Source organism: Notothenia rossii, assembly GCF_949606895.1.
Source record: "Notothenia rossii genome assembly, chromosome: 6".
Taxonomy (NCBI): Eukaryota; Metazoa; Chordata; class Actinopteri; order Perciformes; family Nototheniidae; genus Notothenia; species Notothenia rossii.
Genome location: NC_136909.1, coordinates 27,915,126 through 27,938,212, shown reverse-complemented (window position 1 = coordinate 27,938,212; position 23,087 = coordinate 27,915,126). Strand labels below are relative to the sequence as shown.

General features: G+C 40.9%; 1 protein-coding gene across 1 annotated transcript in view; it reads left to right on the top strand.

The window, feature by feature from the left end:
• The first annotated feature begins 3,853 nt into the window (after window positions 1–3,853).
• Window positions 3,854–23,087, top strand: part of gldc (glycine dehydrogenase (decarboxylating)) — a 21,286-nt gene continuing 2,052 nt past the window's right edge. Inside the window, exons 1-24 of the mRNA XM_079688898.1 lie at window positions 3,854–4,262; window positions 4,437–4,515; window positions 6,798–6,933; window positions 7,301–7,465; window positions 7,577–7,654; window positions 7,854–8,001; window positions 8,400–8,596; window positions 8,720–8,816; window positions 8,997–9,102; window positions 9,380–9,519; window positions 9,934–10,014; window positions 10,141–10,238; window positions 10,947–11,031; window positions 11,125–11,166; window positions 11,367–11,509; window positions 12,792–12,867; window positions 14,966–15,091; window positions 15,525–15,674; window positions 16,379–16,491; window positions 16,726–16,867; window positions 17,454–17,565; window positions 17,668–17,763; window positions 18,191–18,363; window positions 18,451–18,531. Coding sequence (XP_079545024.1) covers window positions 3,975–4,262; window positions 4,437–4,515; window positions 6,798–6,933; window positions 7,301–7,465; window positions 7,577–7,654; window positions 7,854–8,001; window positions 8,400–8,596; window positions 8,720–8,816; window positions 8,997–9,102; window positions 9,380–9,519; window positions 9,934–10,014; window positions 10,141–10,238; window positions 10,947–11,031; window positions 11,125–11,166; window positions 11,367–11,509; window positions 12,792–12,867; window positions 14,966–15,091; window positions 15,525–15,674; window positions 16,379–16,491; window positions 16,726–16,867; window positions 17,454–17,565; window positions 17,668–17,763; window positions 18,191–18,363; window positions 18,451–18,531 — 2,952 coding nt within the window. The 5' untranslated portion in view covers window positions 3,854–3,974. The remainder of the gene's footprint in view (window positions 4,263–4,436; window positions 4,516–6,797; window positions 6,934–7,300; window positions 7,466–7,576; window positions 7,655–7,853; window positions 8,002–8,399; window positions 8,597–8,719; window positions 8,817–8,996; window positions 9,103–9,379; window positions 9,520–9,933; window positions 10,015–10,140; window positions 10,239–10,946; window positions 11,032–11,124; window positions 11,167–11,366; window positions 11,510–12,791; window positions 12,868–14,965; window positions 15,092–15,524; window positions 15,675–16,378; window positions 16,492–16,725; window positions 16,868–17,453; window positions 17,566–17,667; window positions 17,764–18,190; window positions 18,364–18,450; window positions 18,532–23,087) is intronic.

The window sequence follows — 23,087 nt, the reverse complement described above, 5'->3', positions numbered from 1 at the left end:
CCAGATCCTGCCTACCACAAACTTACCAACCTATCTTCTGGAGCGTGCTGGGCTTGAGGCGACTTTAAAGGCAAACATCAGCGGCCGAAGCCCTGAAACGCCTGCCCCCAACAGGGACTTGTTCATAAACAATAAGCTAGTAATTTGACTCTAATTGACCTGAACAGGTTCCCTATTCTAAAGTTGCCACCTCTTCACACTTTTTAAATACATTATAGTAAACAACTACTGAAATTAACCTCAACAGGACATGAACAAAGTAGCTCACGTTGAAATATCTGTTTTATTAATTAACCACTAAAGAGAGGTTCAGAGACACATGTACCAAAACATGTCAAGTTTCTTGAAGGCTGAGAACATATGCTATTTGTGATCATACTGTGTGACCTGCTTGTATGTTCTTACACAATAGGTGTACTGTTCTCTTCCATAGTTTTGAGACCCACTGAGATAACTTAGATTAAAGTTAACTATCTAAACACTCAGAGCAGTGTTCGAATTACCCATTTGCTTTCGGGGGAGCCCTATTTATTTGGCAATCATATAGGCAGACCTGAAAGATGTACAGGACTGTCTCAGAAAATTAGAATATTGTGATAAAGTTCTTTATTTTCTGTAATGCAATTAAAAAAACAAAAATGTCATACATTCTGGATTCATTACAAATCAACTGAAATATTGCAAGCCTTTTATTATTTTAATATTGCTGATTTTGGCATACAGCTTAAGAAAACTCAAAAATCCTATCTCAAAAAATTAGAATAGTTCCTCAGACCAAGTAAAAAAAAAAGATTTATAACAGCAAAACACAATCAAACATTTGAAAATGTCCATTAATGCACTCAGTACTTGGTTGGGAATCCTTTTGCACGGATTACTGCATCAATGCGGCGTGGCATGGAGGCAATCAGCCTGTGGCATTGCTGAGGTGTTATGGATGCCCAGGATGCTTCAATAGCGGCCTTTAGCTCATTAGCATTGTTGGGTCTGGTGTCTTTCAGCTTCTTCTTCACAATACCCCACATATTCTCTATGGGGTTCAGGTCAGGGGAATTTGCAGGCCAATCGAGGACAGTAATGCCATGGTCAGTACACCAGTTACTGGTGGTTTTGGCACTGTGGGCAGGTGCCAGATCATGCTGGAAAATGAATTCCTCATCTCCATAGAGCTTTTCAGCAGACGGAAGCATGTAGTGCTCTAAAATCTCTTGGTACACAGCTGCATTTACTCTGGGCTTGATGAAACACAGTGGACCAACACCAGCAGCTGACATGGCTCCCCAAACCATCGCTGACTGTGGGAACTTCACACTGGATTTCAAGCAACTTGGATTTTGCTCCTCTCCAGCCTTTCTCCAGACTCTGGCGCCTTGACTTCCAAATGAAATACAAAACTTGCTTTCGTCTGAAAAGAGGACTTTGGACCACTGTGCAACTGTCCAGTGCTTCTTTTCCTTAGCCCAAGTCAGACGCCTCTTCCGTTGTCTTGAGTTCAGAAGTGGCTTGACCATGGGAATACGGCTATTGTAGCCCATTTCCCGGACACGTCTGTGAACAGTGACTTTTGATACCTGGACTCCAGCTTCAGTCCACTGTCTTTGAAGCTCCCCCAAATTCTGGAAGCGACTCTTCTTCACAATGCTGTTAAGTGATGGTCATCTCTCTTGGTTGTGCAGCGTTTCCTGCCACATTTCCCCCTTCCAACAGACTTTTTGTGGATGTGCTTTGAAACTGCACTCTGTGAACAGCTTGCTCTTTGAGAAATTTCTTTTTGTGTCTTACCCTCCTAATGGAGGGTGTCAATGACGGTCCTCTGGACAGCAGTCAGATCAGCAGTCTTCCCCATACTTGTGATTTAGTTTACTGAACCAAGCTGAGTGTTTTTCAAGGCTCAGGAAACCCTTGCAGGTGTTTCGAGTTAATTAGACGATTCAAGTGATTCGTTGAACACCCTACTAGTATACTTTTTCATGATATTCTAATATTTAGAGATAGGATATTTGAGTTTTCTTAAGCTGTATGCCATAATCAGCAATATTAAAATAATAAAAGGCTTGCAATATTTCAGTTGATTTGTAATGAATCCAGAATGTATGACATTTGTTTTTTAAATTGCATTACAGAAAATAAAGAACTTTATCACAATATTCTAATTTTCTGAGACAGTCCTGTATATGTTTCCTGCATTAGATCAATATTGATTGCCAATAGGCCTACCTTCTACATCTTTTTTTCTCATCTCCGAAATCTCGATCACTTTTTCGTGTGTCTGGCTCTTATGGTGCTCATAAATCTTTTTCCGCAGGTTATTCTGTTGATCACAACTGATTTTTTCCCTGAATCCATTCTTGTGAAAGGTGCACAAAGGTGGTTTTGTTTGCGAGCGGCAAGGAAATCAATATACTTTTTGCCTCTTTGCAAATCTCACATCTACATTTTTTATTTTTTTTGAAAAGCCATGGATACCTTTCATTCCATTCACTCCATATGTTCTGTGTCCAGTTAAAAGGCAGGTCATGGGCATCGTCAGGTTCGCTAGTGCAGGTGGCGCAGGCAGCTGTGGCCGTTGTTGAAGCCTCTTCAGGCTCCGCATCGGCAGGGCTCTCCCTCGGTGTGGTCGTGTGGAGCTGTCAAACTCGACCCTAACGCCGCTTACAGCCGGCCAACTAAAAGTTGTTCCGTTCACGTTGTCATTTTTAGACTCCTTCGCTTCTTTGCTTGTGAATCCAAAAGCTGCGAGGCTTGGCTGTTTTCGTTTCGCCATATTTTTATTACAAAGCCAGAGTTAAAAAAAATATCAGTATGAAAATATCAAATACCGCTCCAGCATCGCATGCCGTAACCATAGCAACGTAATTAGCGTAAAGAATGCAGCGCCGCCACGTACAGATGGCAACACCCAGAAATATTCACAAATATAAAACAAATATTCAGAAACTGTAATGAACAATGACAATTATTTATTTCAAAAACTTTTACTTACAGAATCTCAACATTTCTAATCTGTGTGACACAAATATGCACGATTATTTTGGGCTCCCCCTATTTATCTCAAAGTCGGCCTTCAGGGGAGCTCCCTCCCTCTTCGGGGGAGCCAAGCTCCCCCTGGCTCCCCCCCATTTCGAACAGTGACTCAGAGTCCTTTAGCTCACCTGAGCCTAGTTCACCTGAGCCTAAAGTCTGACTGGAGAGGAATCTTCCACCTTGTTTTTGAAAAAGCTCCTTATATCAGATAGCGTAGCTCGCTAGCACCAGAAGCAACAACAACGATCTCTGGTACCGGTGCGCGCTCTCTCTCTCGCTCACGCACGCACACAAAATGTCTCGTTCCACACACACACAGAGCCGAGCTTGAATGAAACATAGAGACCCAGACGCACTTGTACTGTTATGTACTGTAGAATATTATTTTCAAATCATTAATATTTGAATTTATGATTATTTTTTTGTCATAGGTATTTTTCCTCCTGGGTTACACTGGGTTAATCCAAGATGCTTTGTGAATTGTCAAACCTGAATTCAGAGCTGCTTACTTGCAGTCAATATGCATTTTTGGGTAGTTTTATGTAAATAAGAAGCCCTCTGGAGGGTCTCCTCTCATATAGGCCTACTTGCAGCCCTCACATATTATCACTGAGCACACCTTGAGGAAGACTAATGTCTGCGAAGGCTCAGCTTGGACTTTGAAATTGCAACTTTCTCCTGAAATATCTGGTGGAGTCATACAACTTTCTCCTCTCTTGCTCAGTGGGCACGTGAGAAAGTTTAGCAGCTGTTTAACCGGGGCTCGTCACTGCGTCACGCAGCGTCTGCGCTCTGATTGGTCCGCTCTTGTGTAACTGTGCAGTGGTATAAACTCTCCAGTTTGAACTGGGAGTTGGCAGTGTCTCCTGCAGGCTTTGCATCCGTCTCAATAGGGGGAAAGAAAAGGCTCGACCAGTTTCTGCACACTTGCCTTGCGAAGTGATTTAAAGATGCAGAGCTGCGCCAAGTCTTGGGGGATCTTCTTAGCCAAGTCGGTGAATCCCAGCGCACCGTGCAGGCATCTGAGTGACAAGAGCCGCGTGGTTTGGAAACTTCGGTGCAGGGTCCCAAACAGCAGGGCATGCCTCCCGACAGCAGCCCGGGGTCTGAGGACCTCTGCGGCCGTCTCCTCCAGGCAGATCGAGAGACTCTTACCCAGGCATGATGACTTTGCAGAGAGGCATATTGGTCCAGGTGAGAGGGAGAAGAGAGAAATGCTGGATGCTCTGGGACTCGAGGTAAGATTTGGGCTACACATTCATCCCGAAAGCTTGCACAAAAACATGATTTCATTTTCATTAAAACAACATTCTAATGCTAAAGCATTTTCTTTGTGCATTGTATTGATATACTTCTGTTTTCATAGCCATGTTTTGCGCGTTTTTATTGATTATATCATGTTTTTCTCGCAGTCGATCACCCAGCTGATCGAAAACACAGTTCCATCTTCCATCCGAATCAAGCGGACTATGAAAATGGATGATCCAATCTGTAAGTTTACCTTCATTTGAATGTATTATGTATCTCTGTCATCATAACGGTGAAAGGCTGCTGGTTAAACCTCGACACATTTGTGCCAAACCCGATTTAAAATGCTTCATATCATCTAAATGCATGTAAAAACAGTGTGTCTACATCTGTTTTGCATGGGGAGGTTTTTCCACATAAAACGGGCAGTTTGGTGAAGCCAAGTGAGTGGCAGGAATGTAGGCTGCACTTATTGTGTGCCGTGGAGCGCTCGTCCCTGTTAAGTCTTCCTTTGAACATATTTGGAGTTGTTTTTGCGAAACTCGGCGAGCGGCACCAATCTCCTGTTGGGAAGCCGATGCTCATAGGATGGCAACTGGAGTGTAAACTTTAGCCTTGAAGCTCCGGTCCCAAGTCCAGTTCAATCTGGTTATAGCGTTCACATTACATCACAGCCGAGGGGGTTCCAAATAAGGTGACTTTTGCATAAGGATTCGCCTGGATGTGGTTTTTTTTAATTTATTTTTCTCGTATGCAATACAAACTGGATACACAGTCTTTTCCCAGTAAACCGAGTTTCGTTATTTCCCCTTTTTAAGAACACAAGCTAGAAACTGAGAACGAGGCGGTTCTATCACAGGGGACGTTTGAAGATGTTAAGCAGTGATTTTTAATGAAAAGTAAATTAGCTCTAGTAGCATATCAAATTAGCTTCTGGTAGTTGAGAGCCTTTGTGGAAGCTGAATACATTATGAAGGACTACGTGCCTATTATGCATTTCCAAAACGGGATATATTCCTCCTTTGAGGGAGGTTTATGTTAATTTGCTGAACTGGCGCTGTCATTGTGTGTTGTGCAATAGAAAATAATTTAGAGATTGTCTGTAGGCCTACGGATGAAATCAACCTCTCAGTATTTCTCATGATATATCACATTCAAAACAAACAAGTTGATGTGCTATGTAATGAATGTTGTTCCATTTATATTGGTTTACATGAGACTACTACTAATATGGAAGACACACTCTGCCCTTATTATACCGAACTAAATGTATTTGCTTTATAATCACGGTTTATTTGAAACAAACACAATTTTAAGCAACTTTACATTATTAATTGTAAAACACATTTTTTAGATAGATGTTTCAGTTGATCAATTGTACATAGCCTATTCATTTTTCCGGCTATGTAAAATTGCCTTTTTACATATTCTATCTAATGTAACCTTTTGTGTGATAGTCCACAACAAATAAATGCTGACATTACTCACTTGCAGGACTGCATCCATACACTTGCCACATTGATTTGACAATAGACATCATTTGTCAGCTTTACACCAAAAGTACACATTTAGAAACTGTTGTTGTGAAAGTACAGAAGTTAAAAATCCTCACCTACTCTCTATATCACCTCATACATAATACTTTCATAATACAACAAGTCCTACTGAAGGAACAAAGTGGAGGCAGAACTGGTTTTCTGCTTGTTCAGCTTTGGAGGGCTTCAGTTTGCAAAGCCAGCGAGGGATTCTCTCCCCAACAATAGTCCTCCTGGATGTGCAGGCTTTTTTGCTGCCCTGTAGAACTCTGGGATCATTGGAAAGCAGTCCTCTATACTGAAAGTCACAAACACAAAATCCACACTCCCCATGAACCTGTAGATAATGGTTAATCATTATTTTGGATTGCGCAATATTGTTAGGAAGAAGCTGTAAATATTGACTTGTATAATGGCTACAGTCCCTCTCACCACCAGCAAATACTCAAAGGTGTCTTTCTTTCCTCCTAAAACGGGAGTAGTTAGGGCTCTCGGTTCAGACGGCGGTATTGTCCATTCCTTGGAGTTGCTAAGCAGCCAGGAAGGCCAGAGGAATCTCAGGCTGGTTGTGCATTTGCCGAGCTTCCTCACAGCACCGGGGAATGAAGATAAATAACTTGCCACTGGGAAAGAAAAACCATGGGTGTACTCGATAAAAATGTCTTGAAGGCACATTGTTATCTCTTCGTATGTTTTTATTGTTAGGTTTCTTTTCTGGTGATATATTGAAACTATATATTTAGTTGGAGGTTGACATCTTTATGTCTAGAAACCTATAATATATTAGATAGAAAGAGGAATCACAAAGGAATGTTTGGTTTTGTTTAATATGGTGGATTTGACGAAATGCGCCTGGGTCCCAAGTACCGTAATGCTATCTAATGAGCAGTAGGAAATACACTTTTTAAATTAAATTGACCTATGTTGCCCAATAAATCAGAGATGAAAAGCCAAATAGTGTATTCAAATGACAAATTGCATTTTTTACAGGTGAGAATGAGATTCTGGACACTCTACAGAAGATCGCTTCACAGAACAAAGTATGGAGGTCCTACATCGGCATGGGCTACTACAGCTGCTCTGTACCGCCGCCCATCCAGAGGAATCTCCTTGAGAATTCAGGCTGGTGAGTGAACATCTTCGACGCTCTCCTAGCAGAACACTATGGCTATTTGAAAGGCCAGGGAGCTTGTTTCCACTTAGTGACAACTATTCATGTGTATTCCTAAGGTTTGGTTACTCATTTAAAGCCTAATTGGAGTGCTGCAGAGTAATGTGTCATAATAGGAAGCATGGTGAATCACATGATCTCTAATGTGATTTTTTTTTCTGCTTAACACAATTTTCTTTTGCACAAATCCAAATCAGCCATCCTTGCTCAAGGTTTTTCCAAAATCTTCCCGTTTCGGATGCTTGAATACCACCAACTTTCTGCATTTGTCTTCGTGCCCAGACTCACTTTGTTGTTTTTATTGTGCCTCTCTTGTCCTCAGGGTGACTCAGTACACACCCTACCAACCGGAAGTTGCTCAAGGTCGCCTGGAGTCGCTCCTCAACTACCAGACCATGATCTGTGACATCACAGGCATGCCCGTTGCCAACGCATCCCTGTTGGACGAGGGAACGGCTGCAGCTGAGGCAATGCAGCTGTGCCACAGGTATAAACAAGCTGAACACCAACTATTTGCCAAGAAGCTCAGCTAATGCATGCATTTTTTATGAATAAACATGTATATATCTGACGAGTAAATTGTGTTTAATATTAACAGACAGAACAAAAGAAGAACCTTCTACATTGACCCACGCTGCCATCCACAGACCATTGCAGTGGTGCAGACCAGAGCCAAGTACGTATTACACATGAACAAAATGTATGAGCACTACTTAAATAAATCGATTTGGGTAAACGGGAAACATTAATTTATTCTTGTATGAAAACAGAAAGGCTACTCCAGATAGCTTTCTCTTTTTAGCTGCCCCCTGTTCTACCACTATGTATATGCATATTTCTGAGCACCCCTCTAAGTTTTCACTTTCATCTTTCAGTTACATCGGGGTGAAAACCGTCCTGAAGCTGCCCCATGAAATGGACTTCAGTGCGAAAGATATTAGCGGTGTGCTCTTCCAGTATCCAGACACTGATGGCAGGGTGGAAGACTTCACAGAACTAGTGGACAGGGCGCACAAGGGAGGGGTAAGAGTGCTTTTGCCACAAACATTTTTTTAAATATTATGGATCTGATTTCAAGCTACTCAGCAAGTTGGTGATTATTTTTATTCCAAGAGAAGCATACACTCGAAGAAACTTTCTGTGTCGCTGTAAAAAGGAAGTAATGCAATGCACGACATTGCACTTCCTAGATTCCATTTTGTCAGCAGCACTGCCTAACGTTTTATCTGAAGACACTGTAGTGTTTTTTACACCAAAGAACTGGATTTTTCTGCAACTTTTATAGAAAAGTGGGATGTGTTGATACCACTAAGAAAGATTTGGTGTGACCATTCCTTCACAAAAAGTGCTATTTTCTGTGTATATGCGAGTAGAAACTATATGAATTGACTCTGTTGTAACCTGGTCCTCTCCCTGTGCAGGCTCTGGCATGCTGTGCCACAGATCTGTTGGCCCTCTGCGTCCTGCGCCCCCCCGGGGAGTTTGGTGTTGATATTGCACTTGGAAGCTCCCAGAGGTTTGGAGTTCCTCTCTGCTACGGGGGCCCCCACGCTGCCTTCTTCGCTGTTAAAGACAGCCTGATCCGGATGATGCCCGGCAGAATGGTTGGAGTCACTAGGTGAGGAAAGACACTCTTCCATCAAAAGACACATTTTATAGTGAGACGATTATTGTCCAGACAATAAAACTTGAGGAGGAACCTTAATATCTTACTTTCGGAAAAAACCTATTTAATTGACAGGGATGCGGCTGGTAAAGAGGTGTACCGGCTTGCTTTGCAGACCAGAGAGCAGCACATTCGCAGAGACAAAGCAACCAGCAACATCTGCACTGCACAGGTAGGACCACACTCACATTTGGACTTGCTCTTATTATTGAACATAAAGATTAAAAAAAGGTGAGTAATAAGTGTTTTGGAACAGACATTATAGGATACTGTGGGTTTTGTTTTATTTGAAACTTTGTGCTTTTTTCTTTGAAATAACATTTTCATCCCTGTCGTTAACCTGTGACTTTAGGCTCTGCTGGCCAACATGGCTGCGATGTTCGCAGTGTATCACGGTCCTCAGGGACTCAAACACATTGCTGAGAGGACACACAACGCTGCTTTGATCCTAGCTGAAGGTACATTATATATTTGTTGTGATTCAAATCAAGCTTTTATTGATGAAGCACCAGGATAATTTCATACCGAAAGTATAGTGCCATCCTTGTAACTGTAAGTTATTAATTTGTGGCGAGGTGCATCATTTTCACAGATCAGACACTTGGTGGATACATTATACAATGATAGACCAATAATAAGGAACATATAAATAATGGATAAACACACATTTATCCTGGTATTTATGCATCCAAAAAATGCACATGTGTAACTGTTTACCCTCACCCTTTGTTTCAGGTCTGAAGAGAGCGGGACACCGGCTGCACAGCGAAATGTTCTTCGACACTCTAAAGATTACCTGCAGTGTTGCAGCCAAAGACGTCTTTGAGAGAGCTGCGCAGAGGGAGATAAACCTGAGAGTCTTCACTGATGGAGTGGTGAGAACAACCTTGAAACCGTGTGCACTGTTTTTTACTGGGTGGACATCTTTTTTGGATAGTATTTATAAACAATGTTTTGCAGTAGCTGTAGCACCGAAGTGCAGCGCCACAAATTAATACAACTACATGAAACCTCCCCCAAAAAGTGATGATACAACCAAAAGAGAAAAAAATCAACAACAACATCCATACCTGCAACAAGCTCATACACAAAAAGAAAAAAACAGCTGGCAAAACCAGGAACCTCTTTAACAACATAGAAAACATTTATTTTTTGTGAAAAGTTGGTAAAACTCAATGTTTATAATCCACTTTCCCACAATGACCTAATCTATTTAAAATATATCATAAGACTTTAGGCAGTGGTTGATTTAAATGTAAGCATGCTGTTAAAATGTTTCTCTTTAACAGGTGGGTGTCTCTCTGGATGAGACGGTGACTGAGAGGGACTTGGACGACTTGCTCTGGGTCTTTGGCTGTGAATCTTCAGCTGTATGTTATCCACTTATTTTTATCTTTAATAGTTCTGCCTACAGTTCAATGAGTTCTTGCTTGAGGTTGAATAGGGATTGCTGTTTATAGCTTTAACATTTAAAACCACCTGCTTCAATCTTTCAGGAGCTGATTGCTGAGAAGATGGGTGAGCGGGTGAAGGGGATCTTGGGAAGTCCTTTCAAGAGAACGAGCAAGTATCTGACGCACCAGGTCTTTAACAGGTTGGTATTCTCGGTTAAATTGAAACCCCATAGCACATAATATAACACTATGTCAATGATAACAAACTGCATTTATGTCTTTATGACCTGCTGGGCTCATAATCATCATTTCTATTTGATTGTCTGCTTCGAACACAGCTGCACTCTACACCAAATCACCACATTAGATAACAGACAGAAATATAGAGCTCTTTTCATACTTATCGCATTAATGACAACCTCCTGTACTTGTTGCATACTAAAACAAGTATATGTTATAGTAAAAACATTTACATTTTCAAACAAAAGTCATGTAATAAGCCCCTACTGCCTGTAATAAACATGCAGCCGGTCTAAGTCTTTATGCCAAATCCTTCAAGATAATTGAATATTTGAAGAAAACATGTGTGTTTTTAAGCAAATTCAATCTGTAGTAGAAATGGGTTTTTAGCAATACAAGCTTTTGTGGCAACAAGGGCATCTCTCTGGGCTGCTTAAAGTGGGCATACTATCTTTATTAGTGCAATAAATACAGACTGGTAACAGTTCCTAATGTTTTAAGTCATTGACATAATGACTAACATTCTTGAATAAAGCTAGTCAAACTTCCTATTAATGCACTTTCCTTGCAGGTTACTTCTGTCAATTTTGCAAGTATTAAGTGACATACCAACTGTTGGAAGTAAAATGTTCTCAGTTAATTCTCCTTCTGTTTAATCTTGTCCACAGTTATCACTCTGAGACCAACATTGTGAGATACATGAAGCGTTTGGAGAACAAGGACATCTCCCTGGTGCACAGTATGATCCCACTGGTTAGTACCGCCTGATGTCAGACAAAATATTCAGTTTTACATACATGTATGTTATAAAGTGATGTGGTGTTTAATGTTGTTTTTATTCTTCAGGGGTCCTGCACCATGAAGCTCAACAGCTCTTCAGAGCTCATGGTGAGTTTTAGAAGTCACATAATGTCACGTAGATATCTTAAAAACTAACATGAGGTAGTTTGTCAGGAAAGTCTGATCCCATGGTCACCCTATTTGGTGTTTCCCAAAGTCATTTCTCATGGCCTTCCTCCTTTAGGCTTATCATAAAGTTGTTTTAGGAAGGGCTTGCCCCCCGCTCACTGCTGTCCTCTCTTCTTTAGCCCATCACCTGGAGGGAGTTTGCCAACCTCCACCCCTTCGTGCCTCTGGATCAGGCTGAAGGCTATCAGAAGCTCTTCAAACAGCTGGAGAGGGACCTCTGTGAGGTGACAGGATACGACAACATCTCCTTCCAGCCAAACAGGTATGTATGACCAAACATTTGCAGCACAACTATGCAAATACAAGTATCAACAACACCAACTCATCAAGCATTAGTCCCTGATGTCTATTAGTGTCTCTGCTTGTAGCTTACAAAAGTGAACGGGCAGTTCTCAAGAAACCTTTTAAGCTACATAATTTAAAGGGATGGTTCAGATATTTTGACTTTAATAGTCAAGTACCTAATAAAACCCCACTTCAGTGTATGATCTACAGTAGATGTTGGTCGGATGGAAAGGGGCAGCAGTAAAATGTATTATTGCCACTTAATAAATCAGTATCGGTTTAATTGGCTCGATTAAGAATGTTTTCACTGATCAACCTTTCCTTTGGACAGCCCTTTCCTACGGGGAACTGACGCTGTTATAATCCATGTGCTCGCTTTTAAGCCACCAGACTCCATTGGCAAGGCACATGTTTACAACAGATGACACAGTATTTGTTGTTTTGTTTTTATTGTGGGACTTTGGTGTATAAACGCTTGGTTAAGAATCATGAAAATCATGCAAAAGTTGGTTGCCTTGGTGAGAGCATACATTGATTATACCAGCCTTAGTTCCCCGTCGGTTTAGGGTTCTCTTAAGGTGGCTAAAATAAGTACTTTGCTTTGCTACCGTGCCCATACTCTTGTCTGGTTCTTTTAATGGGGGCTGTGCTGTGCATCATCTACTTAAGATAATACACCCACCATGGATATAGTGAACCACACTTATCCCTTTAACACATTTAAGTCATTTCCTGTTAAAAGTGTACATTTTACCCTTCCATTAAAATATAACTCCTGAAGTGATGAGAATTACTCTATCAGACTGTATTTTGTATTGTAACAAGTCTTGGGACTTATAACTATGGGTTATAGTATTTGAATGCATAATTTACACAATAGTCGCAATTTTTCAAATATTTCTACATCCATTACTTGACAAAGAGTGATATAACATTTACCGAAAGTCTCCCTGAGGGCAGGAAAGTGAAAATGAGATCTTATTGGAATAGAGAAACCTTGAGTTAACCTCTGTATCTAAGACTTGGGAGCTGGTTTCAGACTTTAGTCAGTATCCAGTAGTCAAATGCTATCAGCACTTTATCAGCAGAAGAGGGTTTATGAATGACACACCATGCTACATTGGCCTGCAGAATTATCAAACAGCTTTGCATCCCATCTGTTTCTCCCCTTTTGGTAATGTCTGTAGACTGCTCTTTGAACTGTGCGTGTATGTGAAGGTGTGTAGTACATATCCATGGTGTGTTTCCTTGTCTTCCAGTGGGGCTCAGGGAGAATATGCTGGCCTGGCTGCCATAAAAGCCTACCTGAACTCAAAGGGGGAGCGTTCAAGAAGTGTAAGTGTGCTGCCTGAGTGGACTGCACTCATACTATAAAACTGTCAGAATAAATAAGTGTTGTGCGTAGGTTAATTAGGATATATTAGCACTGGAGGCTTTTATATAATTCTGCTACCTTATAACAAAATTGATTGATTTAATTAAGCTTCAATATCCAGATGATCTGCACTCCAAGGAATTGATACACATTAACATTACAAGCAAAGCCATATTCAGCATCCCGCAGCAATTTACAAAATATCTATCTACCTAGAAATTATTATTATTAGTCGGACAGTGGGGAAATGTACATTGTTACAGCAAAACAAAGGCTTGCAATAATACAAAATAAGAAAATGACACATTAGTTATACTAGTTAAGAAAAAAGACAAATAAGTAGTTAGGTATATGCTTGCAAATGTAGGTAAATTAAAGGTAAAGGTCTTTCAAAGCTTGAGCAAACTAAAGCAAGCAGCCGGTTATCTTAGTTTATGTTAATGCAAATAAATTAGTGATATCAGTCTGATCATTAAACTCGAAGGGACAGGAATATTCTATTAAAGGTGGGCTAGGTAATTCACTTCAGAAACACTTTTTGTTATATTCCATGGAATGCTCTTACATCCCGATAGCAATGAATACATTAAATGCTTTGACAATAAATACATAAAAAAATGTCATCTGTGGAAGCCGTAGCGCTGTAAAAAGCACGACCAATCATTTTAGCCGGCCCGGCTAAAATAACTGGATGGCCTACCTGCCTGTCAGCCTTCCATCTGTGCACAAACTTATCTCTCGTGCCCTCATTGGTCATGTGCACGTTCGTGTGTGTTGGAGGAGGGGCTCTGTAAGAAAGTCTGAAGGAAGGGGCATTATTTTTCGGCTGCATACTTTCAAATTCTAGTGCACTCGAGCTGGTTTCTCCATTCTTACCTACCCTACCTTTAAGCCTCGATTTGCATGCAAACTTTTTATTCCAAATAACACTAAAAAGCAGAAGATTTAAGTACTTCTAAAGCAATAAAGCAATTATGTCATTGCTATTCTTACATTAATGATCCTTCATTATGACCGTAGTTAGAGCGCTGATACCTCAGATTGATTTATCACCAGTGGTTCCTTTGATCATGCTGACTGAGGTTGATAAAGAGCAAAAGTACATGAGCCACAGGTTGTAAGCCCTATCAAAGTCCCCGACAGTGGTATTGTTCCCATGTTACGACATGTCCCTTTGACACCACAGATTAACATGTTTAAAGTATTCAGAAATTCCTCCAGTATCCAGACTTTCTGATTGGCAGGATCTGGAGGACAGGGAGAGATAAGACACACTCCTCAGATTAAAGACCGGCTGACTGAAGTATATTTTCTTCACTGTAAATTGGTCTTTGTTTTTTAACTGCTCCCTCGTGAGTATGGTACATCTTAGATAGTGGCCTGATCCCTTGTCAAGGTCCAAAGTAACAACCGTTTGAGCAAACAAAGGGGCAGAAAACGCTGTGATCCCACTGGCTAGTTGCTCTCAAGATGCCATATTTGGAGGTTTTAAGACTTTGGGAACTGCGACACACTGGGGTGACATGCTCGGCCTTGTGTTCCCAGTCACTCATTTGTCAATGTTATCAAACCCAAAGGTCTAAGTGCCCCAGTTTCCAGAAGTGTCGCCATAATAAGGGATACAAATCAATTACTGACCTTCTGTCAGTTTACACATAAGTGTCAGTGGTGGGTGTTGGCTAATCAAGCGTTGCAACATTTCCCACACAGCCTTAACCATGAATAGTCCTGCTCTTTTTGTACAAAGAAATTATCATTTTAATATTCATTTTACAGTATTACAACAAAATATGTATTTATTTCCTGTAAATACTTTGGCTTAATCTGATTCACGCTGAATGAGATACATTATAATACTGTTCCTCTCTTGTAATCTTAATATAAGAATGATGTTATCTGCTGCTAGTTGATATTGAAGAGTCATCCTGCAATCATAGCCTGAATATCACTTATCAAAAATCAATGTTTACATACACTGATAAACGCATACGCATTCAGGCTGCAAATGTGTCCCAACTTTATGTCTTGCTAAATGAATTTTTTTTTTTCCACGTCCAGGTGTGTCTGATCCCCAAGTCCGCCCACGGCACCAACCCAGCGAGCGCTCAGATGGCTGGCATGAAGGTCCAGGTGGTGGAGGTGGACAGAGACGGAAACATCGACATGGCACACCTCACAGCTCTGGTGAGAGCCGACTGTTTGCATTGGTGACATCTCATCAAAACATGTTGAGGCTTTTAATTAAAGAAAGTCTAAGACAAGTTTGCGAGGCACCGTTTGTAAATGTCTATGACAGAAAATAAAAGTGATGTTTATGAGTCGCCCAACTTTGCATTAATAGTGTAATGCTAAATTGGTGAAATACCTTTTCACAGGTAGGTATATGAATACTTTTTTTTTGTAACTCAATATGGGTCAACTGTCACACTAACTAGTCAAGTTATGGTTTTGCAATCCTGCATTGGAGTGCTCACTCACTCTGTGGATAGCAAAAATAGTTTATACATCACCATGGCTGTTTGAATTAAAGCAAAAATAATAAACCACCAGGAGATATTGATACGGGTCAACACTATAATATAAGTACCAACGATGTTTCCCCTGTCCTCTCTTCCAGGTGGATAAACACAAGGCGAATCTGGCCGCCATGATGATCACCTACCCTTCCACCTTTGGTGTGTTTGAGGAGAAGATCAGCGACGTATGTGATCTTATTCACAATAACGGAGGCCAGGTGTATCTGGATGGTGCCAACATGAACGCCCAGGTGAGAGAGGAAATATGAAAATATATTTTAGTTTGTTCTTTGGAGTCTACATTTCGTAGAAAGTGAACTATTACTAGTGAAAACTAAAGGCTAATAGAATAGAATCTGTTATCATGCTGTAAATAGATAACCTTTGGACTCTATAATATGCAGATTATGGTTTTCAAGCTAATATCACCTCAACCAATCACTGACAGACATGCAGACCTGCCCCCTTTGAATTGTATAATGCACACTTACTTACTCTTACTGGTCTTTTTTTTCAGATCAAATGAGGATAAATCTAAGATAGCAAGATAACGTTTTTATTAGACCTTCTTTGTGCTTAGTGAATTATGATCAACATAATCAAAAATACATTTCGGGTAGGATAAAAAAAGTTAAACGTAAGCCCTAAATTAGTTTAAATAGTTATTATATTATTATCTGTTGTCAACTAATGTTTCCATAAGAGATAGGATTTAAGGTGCATACTATAGTATCGGTCAATAAAGTTGAGTTAAGACATTTTTTTACATATCCACCATCCTCATTATCAGTCTAAATGTCTACTTACAATTAGCCAAAGGTTGGTAGTAAAAGTAGCATTTGTGTTTTTCTTCTATTCAGTCATTTGACTTGAAAGTGGAAACTGTAACCATTATGGAAGAATTTCTTGGCCATATTGCACACAGTTAATCTTCCTTCCACGCTCTGTTTCCCAGGTGGGCCTGTGTCGTCCTGGAGACTATGGCTCTGACGTGTCTCATCTTAACCTCCACAAGACCTTCTGCATCCCTCATGGTGGAGGAGGACCTGGCATGGGGCCAATTGGAGTGTGAGTCTGAATTTAGATTATAATCCAGATTTACTGGATAAAGTGGAAAATAATACATTGATTTGCGTGTATAATAATGTTCTTACATTTATTCTAGGGTGCTAAATGTACTGTCTACCAGTTCAGTGTTTGTGCCCAAACCTGCATGTTTTATTCTGTGAAAGCAATGAGAGGCTTTGATCACATTTTATTTGTCACAGTCTGTTCTAATGAAATGCATCTCCTCTCTATCAGAAAGTCCCACCTCGCCCCCTTCCTCCCGAGCCACCCGGTGGTTCCCATGTACTCAACGAACAACGAGAGCTCGCTGGGCACCATCAGCGCCGCGCCCTGGGGCTCCAGCGCCATCCTGCCCATCTCCTGGGCCTACATCAAGGTCAGCTCATGAAACCAGAGATGCCATCTTGACAAAACAACTCAAAATGTTTCACAAAGTTTGATCACAGCAAGCAAGAAGGACACGAGACATGAAGTATACAAAAAATGAAGCTAAAGAACACTGACAGAGGGGGGCGGAGAAATATTTGGATGCAAGAACAAATTGGAAAGCTGGAGATATTTTCCTCGAGGCGACAGGCTTAGCAGCATCATCTGACCTCGTTTGGCAAAAGCTTAAACCAAACGCACAGTTATTTATATGTAAATAGTTTAATATTTAATAGTCTTTTATATAAACATGTGTCCCCTCTGTGTAAAGAGATTCTGAAAGTTTCAGGAACAAAGACCTCTCTTTTTGTCCTGATCCATTTATATAAAAACCTGTCTTAAAATGAGCTGATCAGATTTTGGCCACTTTATGATGTTATAACGATTGTTTTGGCTTGTGTAACCATTAGCCAATAACCAACCAAAGTAAACCCTCCTAGAGCACCATTGTGTTCTTTTTAACCAAATATTATATTTTTTAAATCAAACTCTTCATGTGAACAAACACTAACAGCACTCCTGCGTTCTGTGTTTAGATGATGGGATCCAAAGGACTGGTTCATGCTTCAGAGGTGGCCATCCTCAATGCCAACTACATGGCCAAGAGGCTGGAAGAACACTATAAGATCCTCTTCAGAGGCAGCAAAGGTACTACTGGGAGAAGCATGTTCACCTAATCACTGCAAATACATTTTCAAAGAAAAACAAATCTTATGTCACTTTAAAATGTTCCTTCTCGGGTTTGAACAGGTTTTGTAGCCCACGAGTTCATTCTAGATGTGAGGCCATTCAAGAAGACGGCCAATATTGAAGCCGTTGACGTGGCCAAGAGGCTGCAAGATTATGGTAGGCTGAATTATATACAGTCCTTAATTAAAATGTAATTATGTAGAAGCACTTTTTTCTTGACTTTGAATAAACAGGATCATACACTTTCTTTGATTTATTAAAACCAAGAGAAGCTGGTTCTTTATTAGGATCCCCATTAGCACTAGCATGAGCATTGGCTATTCTTCTTGGGTTCCTCACACACACTGTCAAACATACATAAAACAGCTCATCATTTCATAGCAATTTACAATGCTATATGAAGTGAAAACTAAAATGGTCATCCAATTTTAGCCATCATAAGGCCGAACCAAAACATAATTGTACATAAACATACATAGCCACAGGCACAGTTAAATTATACTTTATAATACTGAGATACATGTTTAGCAACCTTTTGAATTGTACATGAGAATTTTCATGAATGTGGTTTTATTTCGTTCAGGTTTCCATGCGCCCACCATGTCCTGGCCGGTGTCTGGGACCCTAATGATCGAGCCCACGGAGTCAGAGGACAAGGCTGAGATGGACCGGTACTGTGACGCGCTGCTCGGTATCCGACAGGAGATCGCAGACATCGAGGAGGGAAGGATGGACTCCCGCATCAACCCGCTCAAGGTACACTGTGGTAGCCTTCATTTGTCTCTTTAGTTTGAGGTGAAAGAGTCCTTCCATCAGCTGACAGAAAGCTCTCTGTGTTTGCAGATGGCCCCTCACTCTCTGGCCTGCATCTCGTCCTCCAACTGGGACAGACCCTACACCAGGGAGCACGCTGCCTTCCCCTTGGTGAGTGCGCTCATTCCTGCAGCTTCATTACACACTCAACTTTCTTAAAGGCCATGTAATGCATCTAACACAGGTGTTTTTTAACATGTAGTTTAGATATCACCAGAATAAAAATAAATAATTTTTTTTAAAGTTTCGTCATAATTAAATGACATATACGTTAAAAACCGATGTTGGTTCCGAAATTTGCCGAGTACGCCCCCGATCACTCCCGAACGAGCGGTGACGTCACACGTGGCAAACATTGCCATTTGATCAAATCAGTCCAAATGGCAAGCAACGCGATAACTTCAGACAGCGACAGCGACAGCGATCATTCAAGCTCAGATTCAGTGGGTTATCTGGATTCAGTTACAGAAGTAGAGAGTGAACCAGCTAGCCTTTCACTTCAAGGCATTTTGCCTTATAAGTACGAGCCTCCTGCCCAGCAATCGAACAACGAGGCAGAAACTTGTGAAAGAGAAGCGGATTCCGCAGCCGGCGAGACTCGAGTCGGCAATACTGAATGGTAAATTCTGTTTTATTTAGTTTGACCTGCACTAAATGTCGATCTTAATTTGTCATCTGTTCCTCACACGTCCGGCAGATATTGTTTTGTTTTTTAATGTTATGTACAATATTCAGGTGTAGGCTACATGTCAATGCTGTGAAAGCATGCCCACTGCAGATGAATGTGTATGCTGCAGAGAGATCTGGCAGGTGATGGAACAAATAGACAGTTTGCAACCTACTGACCAGATAGCAGAGTCCTGCATCGGGTCGGGTATCCGCGGGTACCCGACGGGTGACCCGCAAAAAAGGTGATTTGCGGGTGGTATTTTTTCAAACGCTTTTTTCCGGGTTCACTTCTGGGTAAAACAAAGATGATGCGGGTCCGGTTGCGGGTGTTGCATAATAAATATATTTAAACAATAATAATTTAGTTTAATGTTTAAATCCTCAGACCTCTCCTCCGCGGTACCGAGCATAATCATAACCTCTGCAGTGCATCTATCTGCTGCTGAGCGCACCACATTCTGAATGGCTGAGGTGAAGCTCTCTATAGCGGAGAATACAGCATTTTCAATAACTCTTCCTCAAGAGCAAAATCCAACGTCTGGGAGGCTTTTGGTGTCATCCTAGATGGAGAAAATAAACAACATCCCAGGCTTTTTGAGCCAAATATGCAACTGCGTGTGTTAATAATTGCACGTTGTCACTGCTTATATATATGCGGGTTCGGGTCGGGTTGCGGATCATGTGCCGGCGGGTCGGGTCGGGTTGCGGGACTAATTGGCAATATGTGCGGGTAGCGGGGCGGGTTCGGTACTGCACGTCACGGGTGCGGGGCGGGAGCGGGTCTTGAAAATCAGACCCGTGCAGGACTCTGCCAGATAGAAGACACCGACGAGAAACCAAGGTGCATTATTAGCCACCCAGGCTTTAGAGAAGGCTGTCTCAGTGTTTGGACACTGAAAATAGCGTATCTTCAATACAAACAACAACACAGAGCAGTTGATGGCCCACTACACCAGTAAGTAAATATTGATTGACCCAACTGCCTATTGCAGCTTTGCTTTCATATAATACTTTTAGTCGCTACAGATATGGTACACTTTTAAAGATACCATTAAACTCTTTCAAGCAGTCAAAAACAGCTTGGCTTTTATTTTTTCTGCGTATGCAAGTTCAATGTATGCTTGAGAAAAGAAACAACTACACATGTGAGGAAATATATAAGAGGTCTATGATTCTGTCAAGCAGTCATGTATAACCTCATATTTATTTTGTACAAGTAAAATACAAATATCATGTTATAAGCCAATTTGTAACCATTGCTACATAATAGTAGGCTACTACATAACATTTTATTTTTCTCCAAATATATTTATAATCTGTATACTTTTTTTTCATTAGGAAGTATCGATATACAGCTTATCGACAGTTTGTACGTTGGTGCTGGGGTGTAGGCCTACTCGGCCCAAAAATCAGAGTCCCGCTGCATGTGCTGTAACCGAGATACGGAAGACTTACCCTGAGCCGGGAGGCCGCTATCAGGGATTTCAATGGCCAAATCTGTAATTTGACATAAATCATGCAGCTGAACTGGTTAAAATGGTTTCGCATGATGTAAATAATTTACAAAGTACATCATTTACAATATTATTTTTCCAAAGAAACATGTAAATATAACAACATTTTCCAAATCACAAATTTGTAAGATTGTATTAATTTACTGTTTGATAAATAAAAAAGGGTTCTTTTGTTAATTTTTCACTTGTAACATTTTATCTTTATTGCAGTGTACATTAGTCTATTTTGGTATATGTGCGAGCCCACAAATAATTAAAAGTGGTAAAAATAATAAAGATATTCAGACGTAATTCATTTTTGGCCTTACTTATTTCACTTCAACTTTTATATATTTCAGTCACTAGGCAAGTTCACTGTACTCTGGTGACATTTAGCTCAAGCTGGCATAACACCTGTAGTAACTTAATTCTGACCCGAGTTTTGTGCACAATCTTCCAGCACCCATGATCAATGTTTATAGCAATCAGGAAACATTCACAGCTCACAACTACACATCGCTTCCCCATCATGAATTGTTAGATAAAAAAAGTTTAGCGAGGTCCGGTTACACATATGTTGAGCGAAAATAGCGGAAGGATACAAAACAAACAATCCAGACGAGGCTGGTGTTTGCCACGTGTGACGTCACACAGCTGGGTTAATGGCTGGCAAGCTTTTCGCTACCGGAGCGGAATAACACGGGAAAGTGGCACACATTTCATGTTATTTGGGGGGTATTTATGGAAAGAATCATTGATGTTGATATGTCAAATGAAACAGTGGAAAGTGATGAAGCGATTTATTAACACAGAATAACATTTATTTTGGACATTACATGGACTTTAAGTGCTGACGATAATTTGTTGACTGTGTCGACCTCTAGTGGTCAGCATTGTATATAACAATAGCTTTCAAACCTAGAGGAAAATGTATTTTTTTCTTCATCTATAGGTTGTTTTATTCTGTTAACAGCCTCCAAAAGCTGCAGCATTTTAATCTAGTGTACAAATATTTGATTGAAACTAGTTTAAGTAGTTGAATTATTTTCCAACTTAAAGAGCAACTTGCAGGTTAGAGACACCAGTAAATAAATGTGTAGGAAAATGATGAATACACTAGATTTTCTAAAAAATATACACTACAGTGACATCTGGCGTCGTTTTTGTAAGAAATGTTTACTTCCGCATTTAAAAAAAAAAAAAAAAAAAAAGCCTCCCCACGTGAGACGTAACATGGGGGAGAGCGGCCGGTCTAACGTATGAATAAACATGGATCACAATACTAGTTTTGACACAGAAGAGGTTGAAAATATATATATTCGAATGCATATGATTTATAATTACGAGCCTGCTATGCGTCTAAGAGACCAGGAGCAGCCAAGGATTAGAAAAAATAACGGCCATCGGAGAGGAATAGAGCTTTGGTGTGTGGAGAACCAGTGGAGAACAGAGCAGCTGTCTTGGTGAGTGACCGGCGTTAGCTACAGTTAATGTTAGCTAACGTCAGTGTTACGTCCCAACTAGGGGAAGAGGAATGCAACACACACCAGTATGGAATTGATATTAATTATAAGTGTTTATTTAAAACAGCTGTAAACAAAATAGCAGGCAAACAGCCTGAAACAAACAAAAGGAGCCAAAAGGGCACAGGTTGACAAATAACCAACTAAAGGAGGACTCTAAAAAGGGAGTCTAAAGACATACAGGGAAAATAAATAAATACTATACTAAATAAAGAACAGAACAAAACCTCACTCTAAAAGTGGTACAACTAACACAGAGAATCTATACAACACCACAACTAAATTACAGGCAACCGTCACCGAATCCTAAACTATTCTAAACACTAACTAAGCTACTCTACACTCTAACTAACCACACAAGTTTAACCCCAGAACAGAGAGCAAGTAGCGAGAGGCATCTGTCCACATACAGAGCCTCCAGAATGAGGATTGTCCCCAAGCTTTGTAGTCATCTCCAGCAGGTGTGCGCCGGCTGTGCGCTGCGATTGGAGTGCGTCGGGCCCGGCGTGCTCCAATCGCAATCTTCAGGAGGCGGACCAGGAGATGGGAGCCAATACCGGGAGGGCAACCGCACAGCTCATTTACATAGAACACACAGCTGAAAACACTCAGACGATCAGGAAGGCAGCAGCCGTAACAGTCAGTCACATCACAACATTGTGAAGTTAGCTATGATATATCAGGCTATAACTAAAGTAGCATTGATAATGTAGTAACGTTACTGGCAGGACTGTTGATACTGATCCATAACAGAAACTAACGCGTAAGTATCAGCCGTATCTCGCGTTACCTAATGCAACTCCACACTACGTCTTACGGCGCTGTGTAGCGGAGGGGAGACGCGAGATACGACTGATATACTTGACGATCTGGCGAAGAAAGGTTGTGGAGCCTCCGTTGATATGTCGTTGTAAATGGCTTAATGGAAAGCAGGTGTGTAGTCGGGGAGGGTGCACAGCTAATTGCAGCAGGTGAGTGGAGG